The 20413-nt window shown below is 35.4% G+C and overlaps 1 protein-coding gene across 1 annotated transcript in view; it reads right to left on the reverse strand.

Annotated features, from left to right (window-relative positions):
• Positions 1-16363, reverse strand: part of LOC6034771 (hematopoietically-expressed homeobox protein hhex) — a 32871-nt gene extending 16508 nt beyond the window's left edge. The window contains exon 1 of the mRNA XM_038249157.1: positions 15750-16363. Within this exon, the coding sequence (XP_038105085.1) occupies positions 15750-16152 (403 nt within the window). The 5' untranslated portion in view covers positions 16153-16363. The remainder of the gene's footprint in view (positions 1-15749) is intronic.
• Positions 16364-20413: the final 4050 nt, after the last annotated feature.

Below are 20413 nucleotides of genomic sequence, written 5' to 3' on the forward strand. Positions count from 1 at the left end.
TTTTTAGCTTGGCTTTTCCTCCCAATAAAAAAGTATAATCAAAACTACAAAAGTTTCTGGCCTCAGTTTTTTTTCTTTTAATCTGAGAGATAAAATATAATCTTTATTCTTTTCTTTTAATACAAATAATACAAATTTAGTCGGTCCTTAGTGAACTTGGGTCGAAGTCAGTTCGTAAACGAAGTCACATATCGCAATAGTTTCAGCTAAATCAATAAATACACACAAATATTGGCTCAAATCTTGGTTTTCTTTCACAATTTTCAATAGTACAAAATCTTAGTTTTCGGTCTTTAGTTTTGGGTTAGTTTGATGAACATTTTGGTTGGTGCCACTCCGTTTTAGCCTGCCCGAAGAGAGAGTTTCTAGCCGGACCTCCAACTGCGACAACAGCCTTCCGTTTGGAAGTGGCGCTTAAGCTGTTGAACGTTTCGTGTGCAACGCAGAATCGTTACAATTTGACAAAAAACTATTTTTTTAATATATTTTACATTTCAAGGAATTGTATAATTTAGGTTTCCTGCGCCATTTTTAAGTTTAATATTTAACATAAAAATGATAATTATTCATTTCAATTATAAAGAATGTTAGATTTTGAATAAGAAAGGGCAAAATTCAAATAATACGTTGAATCAGCAACATTTTATTCCAAAGCCAAAAAAACAAACAGAATGTTTCTTATTTAATTTAAGTTAAAACAGTTTTTTTTATTTATACACTCATTTCATTAGTTGAATATTTCCTGAACAGCCTTGAGTTGAGGGCCGGTCAACTATTTTGAAAAGCCGTCGCGGGCCGGATGAGATGGCTTTACGGGCATATTGAATTTAAAAAAAAGACAGGTAAGGTTTTTCTCAAGATTATCATTTTTAAAACATGTACTGGGGTAGGCCACCCAAAGTCCATGTACTATTTTAAAAAAAAAAAGTGTTAAGAACAATAGTTACTTCGATAGTCATAGTTTTCCTTGTTAAAATCATATTTTAGATGTCCTAACTTTATTTGTACGTTAAATGTACCATCACTAAAGTAACTGGTATAGTTTTAAAAAAAAATCAATTTTTATATTTATTTAACTAAATTTATAAGCTTTTTAGCAAAATACATATAAATTTAAGGTAAAGTTGTTTTAAAGTCGAAATTTTGCCTGAAATTTGTAAAAACTAGTTTTGTTTAAAAAATTATCGATTTATATTGCATTTTATACTGAATTTAAAGCACGAATCACAAGTTTTCACATTTTCATGAAATTTGATGAACTGAAATGGCCTATAAATCTGAAGATTTTTTAAAATTGTGTTTCAAAAACACTTATTGGTTATTATTTACAAACTTATTAAACCATCTCCTTGTGGAAAATTGTCTAAAGATTCCGAAAATGCGTTCCGTTTTCATGATCATTGAGAAAATTATGACACTTTGAAAAGTTTAAAATAATGACTTTCATCAACATTTTCTTAACTTTTTAAACTTTACAAAATTTTATGAAAAATTCTTCTTGAGGTACTTTGAACACTTCTCTACCACGGTCAGTATGATAGTAAACCATTCCTTACGTATTTTAATTGTACTCTTCATTTAGTGGAAAAATTGCAAACCTACCGAAGTCACCCCGGCTATCAAAGTCACCCCGTTTTACGGTACTTTGAGTTCGATGGCCTAATGATTTTGGTTAAGGAACTTCCAAGCCAACAATGTGTAAAGTCTTTTGTAGTACTTTTCGTTTCAAATTGATTATTAATGAAGAATGAAATAAGACTTTTAAGTTTTTTTTAAAAAAAATTTTAGGCATTCCTTCACCTTTGACCTTGACCAGATCTAAAGGACAAAAACTTGTATTAAAATGTGTTATAGCTTTCATCAAAACAAAACGGGCCTCTCTTCTACGAAAACAAAACGGGCCTCATTTCTACATTGCTTCCTTATGTATTACACTGGATTGTTCATATTACACCCGGGGTTCTTTGTCCCAAATAATTAGACCCGTATTTTTTTGTTTGGCGATTTTTTGAACATAAAAACTGGGTGTTTCGACGCGCCGCGCGCAAAAACTGAAAAATGACGAAAACGGGTAAAAATTAACTTTTTTCACTAAAACTGTGATAACTCAAAAATTTTAGCGATGACCTATACATGTTTAGGTACCAAAATTTTCATAATATTGAAATACGCAACTTTTGGTACCCTAACATGTATAGTTCATCGCTGAAATTTTCAAGTTATCGCAGTTTTAGTGAAAAAAGTTGATTTTTACCCTTTTATGTTCAAAAAATCATATCTCCGAAACGTGTAAATGGATATTCGCAATATTTTGAAATGTTATGTAAAATATTACAAGGAATCAGGGAAAAATATTTTCAGACATAGGCTCTTTGGTCCCGAGACCTTGAAATCGGCAAATGAAATTTTCATATGACCTTTTCAAATATTCAGCTAGTTTTTTTGGACCTCAACTTATTTTTCCTTAAAAGCCCAACTAATAACCTTTCTTTCGAATAGTGGCGCTCCAAAATTGGTTCAGCCGTTCCGGAGATATGATTTTTTGAAAAATGTGGTTTTTGCGAAAATCGACGAAAAACGCAATTTTTTGGATCACCCTATTTCGGATAGGACCACCCTAATCGCCAAACAAAAAAATACGGGTCTAATTATTTGGGCCAAAGAACCCCCACTCCGAATTTGACCCAAATCGGAGCACTTTTGATTTGGAGACTTCCTGTTTGACGTGGAATGGCTGTATATATGATCGTATACCCCGTATATAAACCCAAGTCCCATGTTTATATTTGATATAATATAATATTATAATAATAAATATAATAATATAACAACGTACTTTTATCGTTCCAATAAAAACAAAAGTAAAAAAGCTATTATAAAATTTCGATCGCCTTTTCTCCATCCACCGTCGAGAATTCTTGATAGTAAAATTTCAATCGTAATTTCTCTATGGTATGTCGTATTTGTCGATGGTATATCGAAATCTTAATAATTTTCTTACTTTTTTCCAATTTATATAACAATTAACTGTAAAAGTTTGAAAATTTATTTCACGCCATTTTCATTGGCATGTCAAATTGGAGCAAAGGAAGAAAGGATGTCAAAAAAACTGTTACCTATAGCTTTATGTTTTAAAACTCAAGATAATTTGGATTTAAAGTAACAATTTTTAAATAGTAGTTTATGCAACAAGTTGCAAAATGAGGATTTTTTCAGCACGAGTCGTACATTTATCCAACGAGGTTCACCGAGTTGGATAAATACGAAGAGTGCTGAAAAAATCAAGTTTTGCAACGAGTTCCATACAACATTTTTTGCAATTCCGAAAAACACCCATTGAGTGAAATTTTAAGTCAAATTTTTATGTATTTTGTCAATAAATCGTTTAAATCAAAAAAATGTTGAAAAGTGTTACTTTTCGAATCAAGTGCTGAAAAGTTCAACTTTTCAGCACCCATTTCAGTGCTGAAAAGTAGAAATTTTCAGCATTTATTTTGAAAAGTGTTGCTATTCGATTCTGTTATTTTTGGTACAGAAAAGTAGGCTATTTCGTCGTTCGAGAATGACAGGAAAAGTAAGTAGTTTCACGACGGAATTGCAAAAAATATAGAAAGATTCGTTGAGTCATATTAAATCGTTTTGCTAAAAATAGTATACATTGCACACTCTTTATCGGATTTTATTTTCATTAAATTTTGGAGTTGAAGACCTGAATTTATAATATTTTATGCTCTATAAAAAAGCAGTCTGATCACAGTTAGGGCCGGGTGATTTTTTTTCAATTTCGCCGCATACACTGATTTCGGGATTGGTACGAGGTGGGGGGGATTAAGCCATAAACGTGCGATGGGATCATAGCGGCGCCAACGACGATAGTAGACTCAAACTGGTGACGCCTTGTCGGACGCTTAAGCCCTTTTCGTTAGCTTACGGAGTAATTTATTTTATTACAACATATTTATTTGTGGATACGTATCACACAACCATTTGAGCCTAATCGGTCTGTTTGTCCCCTTCTGGCTGGCTGCCTAGAATGTCTCGAGCCTACACTACCATTGTTCAGGTGACTTTCAATTGATGTTCGACGATGCTGATATGAATCTAGTCTCGTCAAACGGCGTTTGACTGAATTAGTTCGGCGCCAGCCAATGTTTGATTGATAAACGTGCTGCAGCCCAGCGTGGTTTACTTCTATGCGATGATTTTCCCATACAGGTTATCCCCTCTATTCAGGAGTCATGCATGTTCGTTGAAGGATCGATGCGTCTCATAAGTAAACAGCTACTCTGGAGTAGATAAACTCGTCATTGATGTTTTACACCCGTTGCATTTATGTGTCACTCAAACGTGATGATGTATGCTTTATATGTTACAAAATTTTCTAACAAAAGAACTGCACATTTGACCGAATATTCCCTTGCGTAACGAGACATGATCTGTGTGCTGACCTGGATTGCAATTGAGATTTTTTGTTTCCTTTCAGTATTGATTACATCGTCCAACACAAATTTCCGCTTCAAGACGAATCATGTGGAAGCATGATATTGAAGGTCTTCTGAACACCCTCGTTCAAAATATTTTACAGAATTGGGCAGGCGTCGCATGCTTCTACATTTGGATGAACCTTCAGGCTCATCCAGAATTTGATAGAATTCCGTAATATTTTTTATTAGGGCGTAACCTTAGGTAAAAACAGGCAAGGTTGTTATGTCCTATTGAAAAGTCAAATAAAAAATATGCTGTTAGAATTTCTTCAGCGATTCGGTTAAATCGGTGAAAGTTAGACAAATGATGTGCCAATTAATCTGTGAAAATCTAATAGATCTTAATCTTGTTCAGAATGATTGTTAATTTTCGACGACCATCGAGAAGACTACAAAATCACAAAACTTACATTATTCGGGATCAATACTTCAACTTAGACAGATTTTGTCCATTTTTGAATATGATTGAAACTGAATTTTTGATTCCTGATTGATTTTTATTCAATTCTAGGTAAGGTAAACATTGAGTCATACCGTTCCTTATTAGGCTAATCATAATCTACGAAATGCACCAATTTGTGAGAGAATCATAATCGATCAATCTAGATTTGATTCTGCGTATAATGCTGTAAAATTAAAAGTGTTCCTTAACATCGTCCATCGGTTCGCCAATGACAGTCGCAACGCGATAAGCTAAGTAACTCTGGCGATCGCAATCTAGAGCTTGTGTTGCGCAAGCACACAATCGTCCTGCGGTGTATTAATTGGCATCAACTATAAACGATATCTGGGCCCCAAAGTACGACTTATCTTGCGCGCAAGTGTTCACACTCGTGTTTAATTATATTATTTCGAAAACAAAAATCATTTTTCTGGGATTAGTGGATTCACTAATAATCTCTTCGCACTCGAATCGATAATCGATGGGACCCGGGAAAGACACATTCGGAGATCGTTGTCCAGTGCCAGTTTCATTTATCTTTATCGAAAATGTGTGTAAAAATCCTACCCTAGAAAAAAAAACTGGTGGCTTACACGTACATTGCAAAGTTGTACGAAACCGTTGTTCGACGGATGGATTTGGCTAATACCAGAATCAATGCTCGCGCCCAAAGTGATAACGATTAGCGCGTAAATGTGGTCTTCAGCTATCGCAGCAGTGATTTCGGGGTTTGTTTGTACAGACCACAGATTCACCGCAAAAGACACCCCTTTTGCCAGCGGCGGTCGGTGCCGGTGTACAAACACAACGGCCAACGACAAAACGACGCAGGAATAACGAATGAATGGGCAAATAAGTATCGCAACATGCTGGTTCTATTGGAAAATATACCTTTGCCCCCGGCAGCTTAGTCAGGGGAGCAGGCAAAATTGCTTTTCCTCAAGCGCTAATCGAAGATAAACCGGCCATGGCTGGCTAAATAATTGATACAAATTAGTACGTCAAACACGTGGTGTGTGTGTGTTTGTGTGGAGTGATAGAGTGGCTGATATAATACTCAAATAATACGGGAAATTTCTGCTTCTGAGTATTGGCGTTGAAGGGAGACGTGATTTTGCAAGACTATTTCATATTCGGAGCAGGAAATCGCCGCTATTTTTGTTCATTTGTTGACGGAAACCGAGTTTTGGCAAACCGCTTACGGCATTTTTCTCTCTCTTTTGCGGTTTGAAAAAATGAAGAAACTCATTGCGCTTTTGTGACTCCACAAAAATATACAAAAATAATGCATCATTATCATAATAATGTATAAAACTTAAGTTTTTTTGCATGAAATGTAATGGGTACAGTAAGGGTCATTCCACCTGAAGTGTGCAAGAAAAAATGCAAATTTGAAAATTACCATCTCCGATTCTGCTCAAATTTGGCAGAGCTGTTGAGACTATCAAAACATGCAAAAATCCCGAATTTCATCCAAATCGGACCACCCCCTCCATTTTTGTACCCTCCCAAAAAATCGACTTTTTGGCGATTTTGAGCGAAACCCTATCTTCAAACGACGATAACTCAGGAACCACAAATCTTAGAGGGTCGGTCTTAGACTCAATTTTGAAGGAAATTGGACGTAGAATCCATTTCTGTGATCAAAATTTAGATTAAAATGTGTTTTCTACCTGTATTGCGCAATTGAAAACTTTAAATGGCCGTATCTCAAAACAGCCCTATTTATTTTTTAAATTTGACCTCACCATCGTATTCCCCGTCCGATTTTACATAAGAATCACTTATCGACAGAAAGGAATATTTTTCGTTCCAGAGCAATCGAATTTTAAAGTTTTAAGTTAACCTCTAATATCTACACTCGCCGCATCTGCTAGAAGCACTCAGAAGCGCTGTTCAATAACTGCTACCTGGTTATTTATTGAATTAAGATTTCATCCCAAATAATCATTAGCAAATAAGGCAAAAATGCAATGTACACCACTGTAGGAAACTGCTGTATACGATGAATTTGTGTGCTAGCCCACAGTACAAAGCAAGAACGACACGCAATACAGGGCAGAATGGAATTCCCGCAGAGCTAGCAGGAAATTGTAAGTGATCTTGTAACTTAAGAAAAAGTGTACGATACATTATCGTGTTAAAAATTATGAATTAATATGAATAAAACTCTCGTGAAGCATGATTAAGGAGGAGGATTTCTGGAAAGTATAAAACTGGAAAAAGGTAAGAAAATCACAACGATTAATCTGATTTATTATCTAGTTGTGTTATTATTCAGTTGTGTTCATTTCGACACCGTCCGAACAATAATCTTTTTTTTGTTTGTCAATCATTTCGAAATCTTGGAATAGACGATACAGCTGCTATCCACATGTATCAGAAGTATATGGTATTGCTTTTGAAATCAAATGTACCAGAATGGAAAAAAATCATCAATTATTCTGATGAAACATATTATAAAAATCGGTTCAATATGATCAATCTTTCAAACCCTAAGGCAGAATTTGGGGTTTTTGCTGAATGGCACTATTTCGCTACCGCACATGGCAAAAGCTCTAGAACCCATGAGAATTATTTCATCTACTACAGCCAGCTCTACATTTGTTCTCGTTTCAAATAAAAGAAATAATTTGAGAAAGTGGAAAGAAATGAGGAATTAGAAAAAATATGAAAATAATAGAATAATGATAAATTTTCCAAAATTGTATTGTAAAAACTCTGTAGCATTTGCAAATAAATATTAAAAGTTCAAATTTTACTTAATATGGTTCAATGACACTGAGATCAGGAAAAATAGTGCATTAAACATTACCCAATAAATATTCCTTAAACAAAAAATAGATTGTTCAAGGTATTGATTATCTCAAAATCGTATAAAATTGAAAAAATAATTCATCTTACAGAACACCAGGTAGTTATTATTGATCAGCACGATTGAGTGTTTCTAGCAGATGCGGCGAGTGTAGATATTATAAGTAATTTCAAATACTTAAAACTTTAAAATTCGATATCTCTGGAACGAAAAATTCCTTTCTGTCGATAAGTGATTCTTATGTAAAATCGGACGGAGAATACGATAGTGAGGTCAAATTTGAAAAATAAACAGGGCTGTTTTGAGATACGGCCATTTAAAGTTTTCAATTGCGCAATACAAATAGAAAACATATTTTAATCTAAATTTTTATCGCGGAAATGGATTCTACGTCCAATGTCCTTTAAAATTGAGTCTAAGACCGACCCTCTAAGATTTGTGGTTCCTGAGTTATCGTTTGAAGATAGGGGTTTCGCTCAAAAATCGCCAAAAAGTCGATTTTTTGGGAGGGTACAAAAATGGAGGGGGTGGTCCGATTTGGATGAAATTCGGGATTTTTGCATGTTTTGATAGTCTCAACAGCTCTTCCAAATTTGAGCAGAATCGGAGATGGTAATTTTCAAATGGTGTTCCGCTTCAGGTGGAATGACCCGTAAACAAGCAAAAAAATTACCATTTTGGGAAAAATCTTTAAAAATTAACTACCGTAATCTGGGGTGAATCGGGACTACAGTCTGAATAGGGACAGCAGTTTTTAGAGCACTTAAAGCTTTTAAATTTAGAAATGAATGTACACATTTTATTGGCCTGAGTCTGTTCTAACCGAAACCAACCAGAAAAATCAAAATATTGTGCTCCAACATGGTTAAAAATGCTGTCCCTATTCGCCCCATGTGTCCCGATTGACCCCAGTTTACGGTACTAATAGTACCATTTTTCCGCACACAAAAAAAAAATCAAGTAAGCGGGATACAAACCGAGCCCACACGGAGAGAACACGGAGCTTGCAGCTTGCATATCGGACATTTTTGCGAACATGGGCAGTAAAGTGATTCAGAATTTTGAGATCCAAAATGGCGGCCAAAATAAAGGTGAGAAAATGTATTCAAATTTTACTAAAATTTGATCGCAGAACTCTAATTTGATGTTGAAAACGTTACTTAATCCACCTTTAGGTGGTTGGTGTCTTCCTCACATTCATAAAGTGAATACACTACACAGCCTGAGGAAAGTGTATAAATAACACATGAGCAACTCTCTACGAAATCGGCCGATTTCGACCATTTTTATTTTTTGTATTTTTTTATTTGACTTAAACTTTGTGGGGGCCTTCCCTATGACCAAATAAGCTATTTTGCGTCATTGGTTCACCCATATAAGTCTCCATGCAATTTTGGCTGCTGTCAATACAAAAATGGTAAGTAAATATTCAAACAGCTGTAACTTTTGAGTGAATTTTCTGATCAATTTGGTGTCTTCGGCAAAGTTGTACACACAAAAAAATATTTCCGAATGTTACATCATTTATGATGTAACACTTTTGCACGTCATTAAACATTTAAATTTAAATGTAATTTGATGTAAATTTGCAACAAATTATACGTAAAAACATGATTTTACGTGTGATTCAACCGTTTACGTCGAATCTCAAGTTTACATCAACTGTGTTTACATGTGATTCATGTTTTCCGTGTCGAGTAAATTCACATATTTTTTTCTGTGTAGGTATTTTTGAGGACTTTTGAGAAAAATAGGTACACGAAAAAAAAAAAATTGCCGATTTTTTTATCAACTTTTTTTTTCCTAAAACTCAGTTTCCCAAAATACGTATTTTTGATTTTCGAGATTTTTTCATATGTTTTAGAGGACAAAAATCCGCAACTTTTGAGCCATTGAGAAACATGGTCAAAAAATCTGCCGCCGAGTTATGAATTTTTGAAAGAAAAAAAAAACAGTGATTTTTGGAAAAAATCGAAGTGTCATGCAAAAACAAGTTTGACATTATTTTTTAATGCAAAATTGAATTTGCAATCGAAAAGTACTTCACAGATTTTTTGATAAAGGGCTCCGTTTTCAAGATATAGCCACCGAAAGTTTGATTTTTGCAAAATATTTGCAGTTTTTAAATTTTTAAAAATCGTGACCATAAGTGACCATTTCTAAAAATATTTTTTTTGAGAAGTTTTGCTATAAAATTGTCTAAGAGACATTGAAGATTGGACCTCGGGTTGCTGAGATAGAGCCGCTTTAAGAAAAAGAAACACGAAAATTGAAGTTTTCAAAATCTCACCAAAACAACCCACCATTTTCTAATGACGATATCTCAGCAACTAATGGTCCGATTATCAATGTTAATACATGAAACATTCGTGAAATTTTCCGATCTATTCGAAAAAAATATAAATTTTTAAATCAAGACTAACATTTTAAAAAGGCCAAACATTGAACATTACGTCCATTTAAAATGCTAGTCTTGATATTTTTATCGAAAATATCAGAAAATTTCACGAATTTTTTATGTATTAAAATTGAAAATCGGACCATAATTTGCTTCTTTGTTTCTTCTTCTTAAAGCGGCTCTATCTCAGCAACCCGAGGTCCAATCTCTTGTGTTAGACAATTTTATAGCTCTTAGACAATTTTATAGCAAATTATCTGAACTTTTTTTAAAAAAATATTTTTAGAGATGGTCACTATTTTTAAAAATTGAAAAACTGCAAATATTTCGCTAAAATCAAACTTTCGGTGGCTATATCATGAAAACAGAGCCCTTTATCAAGAAATCTGTAGAGTAGTTTTCGATTGCAAATTCAATTTTGCATTAAAAAGTAATGTCAAACTTGTTTTTGCATGAAACTTCAATTTTTTCCAAAAATCACTATTTTTTCAAAAAATCATAACTCGGCGGCAGATTTTTTGACCATGTTTCTCTATCGCTCAAAAGTTGCGGATTTTTGTCCCCTAAAACATATCAAAAAATCTCGAAAATCAAACATACGTATTTTTTTCCATGTACCTATTTTTTCTCAAAAGTCCTCAACAATACCTACAATTTTGCCCAAGACACCAAATTGATCAGAAAATTCACTCAAAAGTTACAGCTGTTTGAATATTTATATACCATTTTTGTATGGACAGCAGCCAAAATTGTATGGAGACTTGTATGGGTGAACCAATCACACAAAATAGTTTATTTGGTCATAGGGAAGGCCCCCACAAAGTTTGAGCCAAATAAAAAAATACAAATAAAATCCATTTCCGGTTTTGGTAGAGAATTGCTCACATACTTTTTCAAAATATCTAAGATCCGGCATCAAAAAAGTGAATTAAAACACTAAAGCACTCATAACTATTGATAGGATTGTCAGATTTTCAATCTTTTGGACTCTTTGGAAAGATCTTTTGATTATCCATCCAGGTAGGTCACATGGTAGATCCGGACAAAGTTTTCATCAAAATATGTGAGATCCGACCTCTAAAAAGTGTAGGTGTAAATAACACTTAAGTGATTATAACTTTTGATAGGGTTGTCAGATCTTCAATGTTTTGGGTTCGTTGGAAAGGTCTTTCAAATACCTTTCTAAAAATGTTTAGCATGACGGGTTTTCTTACAAAAACCACCCTTTTTACAATATTCCGAAGTTAAGCTAAAATCGTTTTCTATATATGTAAAAAAATCGACGGTTTTGTTCGAACGCGAATCAATTCGGCACGGAACGTCGGATCGAGGTGCTCTTTGTTGCGTTGGGTTCGTAAAAGTCCAAGGAAGGTTCTTACGCCAAAAAGTTACAACTTTGGCCACTCTGGAACCGATTCCGGAAAATCTGCAGATGAAGTTACGTTAAATCAAATTTTGATCACAGGAGGCTGAATAAGCAAAAAAGTTAAAAACGTCAACAAACGAAAAAAGACAGAATGAAGATTGTTGGGTAAGGCTTGTTTAGAATAACTTTTGAAGTACTTTTCTAAACTTCATATTATTGACTAGGGTCTTGTGGGACACCAAGACGGATCGAATGAGACCCAAAACAGTCCAAATCGGTTTTAGCCAGTCCGGAGATAATCGTGTGCACATTTTTCGGTGCACGAACTTACAGACATACAAACGCACAGACATTTGTTCGGAATTTTGATTCTGAGTCGATAGGTATACGTGAAGGTGGATCTACGAGGTCTAATAAAGAAGTTCATTTTTCGAGTGATTTTAAAGCCTTTCCTCACTGAGGTGAGGAAGGCAAAAAGTAAATAAAAAATATAAAAAAATGGTTTTTGATTCGTTTATTCAAAGTTCCATACAAACCTTAGGATAATCGTTGTGAATGACCCATAGGGTTAAAGTTCCCATAATAAAATCAACAACAACAATCGTGGTTTCGGATAATCGAGTATATCTATAAAAATAATGCTTAATATGAAACCGAGTCTTTCGAAGCAAACTGTTTTTCAAAAATAAGCTTCATAAAGCTCAAAACTAAAAAAAATGAACATGTGACAACTAGAAGCAAGTCCAAATATGTTAAAAAAAAAACAAATTTGTATCACCCCAATAAGTACCAGTCCCGTGAAAAATGAAAAAATCATAGGTGATTCAGAGTGTATTTTTATCCTTAAATATTGTACCACTTACTCGTGCAACTTTCGATTGTAAGCCTTGGTTTTAAATCCTTTCCGAGGCTTGATTGTGGCAACACTCCCAGCAGTTATTTAGCGCCCACAATCGGCTGCCGGTTTCCGTTTATATTACACAGCGGAGGAGCTTATCATGCGCAAACAGTAGCCCGCCAAAAGGAGCTCCCGAAAAGTGAAAAAATATCACAATAACCACTCGTTCGATTGTAAATCAACGCCATCGATTCGCTTTGATATTGGGCAGTCTCCATAAATCTCGTGGTTGAAAGATTACCGCATATTTTCGGCGGCGGTTCCCTTTGACTGGTGGCAATGTTCAAAGGAAACATTACCCCAAATAGGCTTGTTAACTGGCGTCGATATTGCGCTTGTGAGATTAGTGACTGAGCTGTTTTTGCGTTATTGGATCGAATTCGTCACGAAACTTTTTTATTTCGTCCTATCAACAAAATCGTGGAGTATGATATCACGTGATATGGCTAGCGATTGCAACAAAGCGTAAATATTTTTTCTGTGGCTTTATTGAACATCTTGGAATAAACCTTATTTAAGTTTTTAATAAGCTTTATATAGGAAGGAATCCTAGTAAGCTTAGTAAAAGAAAGCTTGGAGGCATTGAATCGCTTACCACAACACGATTCTCACCCTTCTTCTACGCGAGTACGCTAGTGTCAAATAGAATGGAAGGTCGGTAGGGATGATATTGTGCGTACAGTAAAACGGGGCGACTTTGATAGGTTTGCGATTTGTCCGCAAAATGAAGAGTACAATTAAAATACGTACGGAATGGTTTAGAATAAAACTGACCGTCATAGAGAAGTGTTCAAAGCACCTCAAAAAGAACTTTTCATAAAACTTAATAGTTTAAGATGTTAGTTAAGAAAATGTTGATGAAAGTCATTATTTGAAACTTCTCAAAGTGTCATGATTTTCTCAATGAACATTTTGATTTTGAATCGGAAAACGGAATTGATTTTCGGATTTTTTGGACGATTTTCAATTAGGAGAAGGGTAAATAAGTTTTTAAATAATAAATAATATGTGGTTTTAAAACACAATTTAAAAAATCCTAACTAAAGTAATTAGTTGAACAAATTTAATGTCAAATGTGGAAACTTGTGATTCGTGCTTCGAATTCAGTATAAATTGATAATTTTATAAACAAAACCAGTTTCAACAAATTTCAGGCAAAATTTCGACTTTTTAACAATTTTACCTAAAACTTATATGTTTTTTGTTAAAAAGCTTATAAACTAAATATAAACATCAATTATTTTTTTTTTCTAAAAACTATATCAGCTACATTAGTGATGGTACATTTAACGTACAAATAAGGTTTGAACATCTTAAATATGATTTTGACTTTTTAACGTAACTATTTTTCTAAACATTATTGAAAAAAACATTTTTACAAAATAGTGCAAGGACTTTGTGTGGCCTACCTCAGTACATGTTTTAAAAGTAATGATCTTTAGTAAAACCTTACCTGTTGCAAAATATTCCAAAAACAAATTGGTATCCTATCAAAGTCACCCCGGTTTAAGTCTCACCCTTCTTCTACGCGAGTACTCTCTGCCAAATAGAATGGAAGGTCGGTAGGGATGATATTGTGCGTATTCCCGAAAAAGACACGCGGCATACCAGCCTCGAAACGACGCCCCGCACTTTAGTCAAATGCGTGCTGTCAAATCCCCTACTGCGCCTTTTGTTTTTGTTGATCTTCTTCTTCGAATTGCATCGTTGGCAACAGTGTCTGCGGCACATTCTGAAATTCCGCGCGGCGTGTAGAAACGGACAATAATCTCTGGTCTATAACATTCAATTTAGGATTTTTTGTAACTTTTTCTATAACGCTATAACTCAGCTCAACTTCAAAATCTATGATTTTTCATAGTTAAATCTTAATTCATTTTCGGCCAAATAATAACTGCCCAAAATGTCGCTTATAGGTGCCATGTAATCATTCATGGAAACCAACCGCCTCCATGGTTTTATTCTAAGAATGGAGTCTCAAAGGATTCGCATTGTTTCTTGATTTCATGGCACCTATAAGCTTACAGACTAGGTGTTCATACAAAACTATTTTTTGTCAGGAGCGAGATCAATCGCCAAAAAAGTGTCTACGTGGTTTGTGGATGGCCCTATAATTATTTTCTTACACTAATGCCCAGTCAAATCAATCCGAATTCTGAAACGGAATCTAATTAGAATCGTATACAAATTCCGTTTCAAACGCAACAACCGGTTCTGTGTTCGAACCGGTTGTTGCGTTTGAAACGGAATTTGTATACGATTCTAATTAGATTCCGTTTCAGAATTCGGATTGATTTGACTGGGTGGAAGCTGGATTCACAACCGTGATCAAAAATGATTACATTTGTTTTTAACATTTTCGATGTCACAAGAAAAGAGATTTTTTGATCTAGTATTTTGTGCGTGCAACATGGTGTTGAACCTTTCGAAGTTCCAGGGAAAACTTCACAGCAACTTTACATAAAGTTGAACTCCATGTTGCAGATTTGACAGCTCGATAGGTTTAAGATGGTAGATTGTGTCTGTCACTTTTGGGGCAATGACTGTCAATGATGGTTCCGAATTCAGGGTCCAGAAATAGTAAATTGAAATTAAAAAATGATACTATATGTAAAATGCTCCTACAAATAACACAAAGAAAACCATTTTTTGATTGAAACATTCTGAATCAAGATTTGGATGTTTTTCTAAAACAAACATGACCGCCAAATGGCCGATCGGAGATAATGCCTTCCAGAGCCTTAAAATAATGTTACTCGTATGGGTAGGTAATTCTTCGCCAACTTACACAGCACTTGCCCCGACCCCTCTTCCATTTGGTCCCTGATAACGCATCCGAGGTCCGCATGTAGTAATAATTTAGAAATATTGTGATAATTTGGAAATTTTGTGTTAAAGGGACTTTTGTGTAAAATTGGACGCCCAATTTGATGGCCTCCTCAAAAGTCGGGAAAAACGTATTTATCATTTTTCGGTTTTCAGCTGTTAAAACTTTTGCGACGTGTATTTTAAAGGAAATTTAAGGCGCTTTTCAAATCTGCAATAACCCCGAAGGGTAATTTTCTGATGTCGAACAAAATTTTTCATTTCATATTTTGGTGTTTTTTGTGACTTTGCAGGGTTATTTTTTTATAGTGTATCACAGATCAATCTGAACATTTGATTGTCGATTCTATAAGCATGTATGGGCATGGATGGTTCTGGTGGAAATTTTAGATAAATCGGTTAACCGATCGATGATGATAGACTTAACTTGAAAATATATTGTGGAGATACTAGTCAGAAATATGACTAGTAGTATGCATTTTCTTTTTCATTTTATAGGTCTGTAGAATCACAAACTTACCTTTTTGCAACACATTAGCATAATGTTCCAGATAAGCCGCGTTCAGTGCAGCTGGATTAAGGGCCGGATTAAACGCAGGCATGCCAAACTGAAGATGGAGTGGAAAATTGCTCTTTTGCAGGTCCATCAAGTTGGGATAAAGGGCAGTGGGTTTCTTCGGAGACGTTGGTCCGGACGGAATCGGAACAGGTGATTCCGAGGGAGATTTGGATTGTGCGTTGTAATATTCTGTTGAGGTCGATGACGGCGTCGAGGAACTGGCTGAGTGAGATGCTTCACTAAGTTGCTTCAAAACATTGCTCTGCAGCTGTTGCTGATGATGAAACAGCATTTGCTGCTGTTCTGCCTGTTGGTGAAGGATGTCGTCTATTCGAAAGGAAGACTTCCGCTTTGATGAACCCATTTCTGCTGCCAAGGAATCCAGCACAATCGATTTTTTCACTCACTGCAACACTAAACTCACAGTTCAAATATTTCAAAATGTCAAAACAATTTTTTTTTGATTTCCTAACTCAAAGTCCACTGGAATCTTTCCGAAAATAAAATCAAGCCGTTTTACTGCCTCGTGCCAGTCTTATTCGTATCGGAAATCACACTGCTTCAACTCGTTCGATGCCGCTCTATGACTAAATGTGTTTTATCAGTTTCCTTCGTGTATATATTAAACCGCTTATTAGGAATCAAAATTTGGGCGATAAGGATAAATATACTTGATAACTGCGTTTTGATAAAGTTGACACGACGCGTGTGTTTGTGTGAGTAAGTGTGTTGGTCACGTATGAAGAAAAGTATGATGGAAGGGGTAAAAATACATAATTGAGTGTCAAATGAGCACATAATTTGAATGTTTGAAACTAATGTTGCAATACTTGAGGTAAATTGATTTTAAATAATCACAAACAGGGTTGCATACATTACTCGAAATAAAAAAAAATGAAACCAAAGAGAAAGTGTTTCTATGGACCACAAAGTGATCTCTCCTAAATTATTTATACATTGTAACACTTCCCATCTTTTACAGCAACCCTGTCACAAGATAGCAAACAAACGACTTTCTGTTACCGCAGTCTTTTAAAATATTACAACACAGTATTGTATTTTTGTTTTTTTTTTTAATAATTGATGGGATGACGCATGAAACACTATGTGAATCCATCAAGAGAAAAAATCATTACACCGATCACGCCAACTTACAAGACGAAAAAGCATGGTGTTTAAGATCTAGAATACTTACTTTTTGATAAAAATATGTCAGGAGCCAAGTAGCATTGCATATAAGTTTGAATGGAGCACTTCAAACTTTATACTCTGAACATTGTGGTGTATTGTTGGCAAGATATCAAGTTATTTGTTAGCTTATATTATATATAAAGCAATTCCATTTGAAAAGAGCCTAAACCGAAAAAAAGTTCTCCGATCGGGCTCAAATATTTGTTGGGGTTCCTTGACCAAAATAATTTGCCCCATATTTTTTTTTTGTTTGGCTTGTAGGGTGACCTATACCGTGATAGTAGTCTCAAAAACGGCAATTCTCGTAATTTTTAGCAAAAACCACATTTTTCATAAAATGACTTCACGCTATTTCAACCGATTTTAGTTGTCTTGGACGCTAATGAAAGGTGATATGTGATATCTTTCTATGAAAAATAGTCTAAAGACCGAAAAATCTAGCCTAACATCAAAATGCCGTTTTGTTTCGGTGTCTGGACCAAAAATGGAATTCCGAGGATATAATTTTTTTAAATAAAAAAAATGAATTGAGAAAATGGCGAAAAATGGAAACAATCAACTTTTCACTAAAACTGCGATATTTTTAAAATTTCAGCGATGACCTAAACATGTTTTTGTACTAAAATTTTCGGTTTTTAAAGCCGCAACTAAAGTTATTGCAGTTTTAATGCAAAAATTAGTTTTTTCCCGTTTTTGTCAATTTTTCGATTTTGCGCGTTTTTTATTCTCAAAAAATCTTAGGGCTTTTGATAATTTGATTTGGTTAACCGTGGTGGATTTTCTTGAAATAATTCGAACTGTCAAAAATCCACCAAAGCATCTACCACATTGATCGCACAAAAATCTGTGGTAGAAAAGGGTCCACCACAGATTTTTGTGCGATCAATGTGGTAGATGCTTTGGTGGATTTTTGACAGTTCGAATTATTTCAAGAAAATCCACCGCGGTTAACAAAATCAAATTAACAAAAGTCCTCTTATCTCGGAATTCTGTTAATGTACACCTCCCATGTTTGAGTATGTTACGTAAAATTACGTATAATTGAGACCGAGCCACGTAGCCCAGTGGTAACGCTTCCGCCTCGTAAGCTGGTGATCTTTTCCCTTCTGGATTCGATTGCTTAGTAAAGGGAAGGTAGTGTATCGTCACAAACTAGAAATAAGATCCTTAAGACACCTTAGGAAGACAACCTATGGAATGATAGCATTAACCTTAACATGTTAACATTAAGTTGATTAATAAACTGTCACTGAATCAGCTTTGTAAATGCCGGCCCCGATACTCTTCATGGGAACCCTCAGGAACAGGGAAAGATTTACTTTTTTTACTTACGTAAAATTGTCCAAGGAATTTGATAAAAATATTATATTCTTTGGTCCAGACACTGTCAAAAAGACAAAAAGAGTTTTTTTGAATAGGTCCTATAAACATATGAAACAAAATAGTTTATTGAACCTTTTAAAAAAAACGCTAGATATCTCAGGCTAGATGTTTTGGTCTTAAGACTATTTTTCCTAGAAAAACCAACATATCACCTTTCTTTAGCGTCCAAGACAACCAACAACGTTTGAAATGGTGTGGAGTTATGATTTTTTGAAAAATGTGGTTTTTGCTAAAATTAACGAAAATGTCCATTTTTGGGACCACCCTAGCACGGTGTAGGTCACCCTACAAGCAAAAAAAAATATATATACGTGGTAAATTATGTTGGCCAAGTAACCTTCAGAAAAATGTTGATCCCGATCAGAGATCTTTTTTCGGTTTAGGCGGATAGATAAAGAGAGGGCTTCGTGGCGCGGTGGTTAGCGGCTTCGGCTGCCGATCCCTAGGGTTTGTTCAAAAATTACGTCCAGAGTTTTTCGGGATTTTATACCTAATAGGAATAGTGCGTGACAGGGGGAGGAGGGGGGGAATTTCCTATACCTTTAACATGAGCTGTCACAAAACTCAGACCCCCCCCCCCCCTCCCCCTATTCATGGACGTAATTCTTGAACGAACCCCTTTCGAACCCCCGTCCTTTGGATTGGTAAGCAAAAATGCTAACCACTAGGCCATGACGACTTGGTGAGCGTGCACTGGAATTAGGAATACTGTTACAGAGAGCGAGTTGTGGCGCTATAACCACGGCAAATAGTGTCCAGGGCATTCGTGGAAATACAATGTCCCATCCCAGAAGGTCCCGGAGTACCAAACCTTCTTAGCATGGTGCTCCCAACGAATACAACCAAATCTCAGAGCGTATGGTGGTGTGTCCCCACGCTTCTTCCTTCCCTGTCGATTCAGAATTGTGTTGTTGTTCGAACACTCAGTGCTCAAACTCAACCCAATTACGAGTCATCTCTGCGATACGGCTTTACGCAGTAGGCCTGGCCGCTTTAACGCTTGTGATGTTTCAATGCATTTTCAATGCATTGGCGCACTACAAATGTTAATAAATGACAAGAAGAGTGCTAGGCGTCATCTAACCTAAGGCACTCTCCAGGATCCCTTCGAAAGATTGGCTGCGCTAGGGTCTGATTAGATTAGATTAGATTAGTAATTCTTGAACGAACCCCTAACTTGCTATGGGTCGCGGGTTCGATTTCCGCCTTATCGTCCTGGCCTTCTATCGGATGGGGAAGTAAAACGTCGGTCCATTTGCGTAAAAGAGGTTTTGGGTGACTCACCACCCATAACCTTCGGACGCCTATAAATGAGCAGAAACTTGCAACAGAGACCACAAATGACCCGGGGGGTCGTTAAAGTGGATTGCTTTGCTTTTTTTTATAGATACATGATAATATTGAATTGTTGTCCTCTGATTTTTCGGGACGATTGAAGGGCGAGGGGCGGGGCGACATCAGCTTTAAAATATATTTTCAACGGCCTTAAAGGGACAAAAACATTAATTTGAAAAAAAAACTTGTTGTTGGCGTAACTCGTTAAATTAGCAAAACAGAGCTTATTTAAGATTGCTTTACCTAAATACCGAAGAAACAACAAACCTTACAATGTTTTTTTTTCGTTTACACTACACTGCCGTTCTACGCATAATTGTCCCATGTTCAAAAAAGTGAACTGAGAAAAACGCGATTGAAATTTTTCGATCGATTTCTGTGTTTCTACGCATAATTGTCCCGTGGGTTCCTATTTGCCCTATGTGTCCCTAATCGCCCCAGTTAGCAATTTATCCCCCTTATTTGGGATTATCTTGCTATACAACTGGTAAACAAGACGTAATGCTTAGTAAAACTGATGATTCTGTGTTAGAAAATACTTGGTGGGACAATTATGCGTAGAAGTTTAACGATGGGACAAACAGACTTGGTGTTGTTTTTAATGAGTTTGCGAACAAAGTACCAGATTTTATGTGTTTTTCTTAAAGTACACATCAAACTAAACTTAAAAATGTCATACAGTCAAATTCGTCCAAAACTGACATGGGACAATTATG

The sequence above is a fragment of the Culex quinquefasciatus genome, chromosome 1 (assembly GCF_015732765.1).
Source record: "Culex quinquefasciatus strain JHB chromosome 1, VPISU_Cqui_1.0_pri_paternal, whole genome shotgun sequence".
Lineage (NCBI taxonomy): Eukaryota > Metazoa > Arthropoda > Insecta > Diptera > Culicidae > Culex > Culex quinquefasciatus.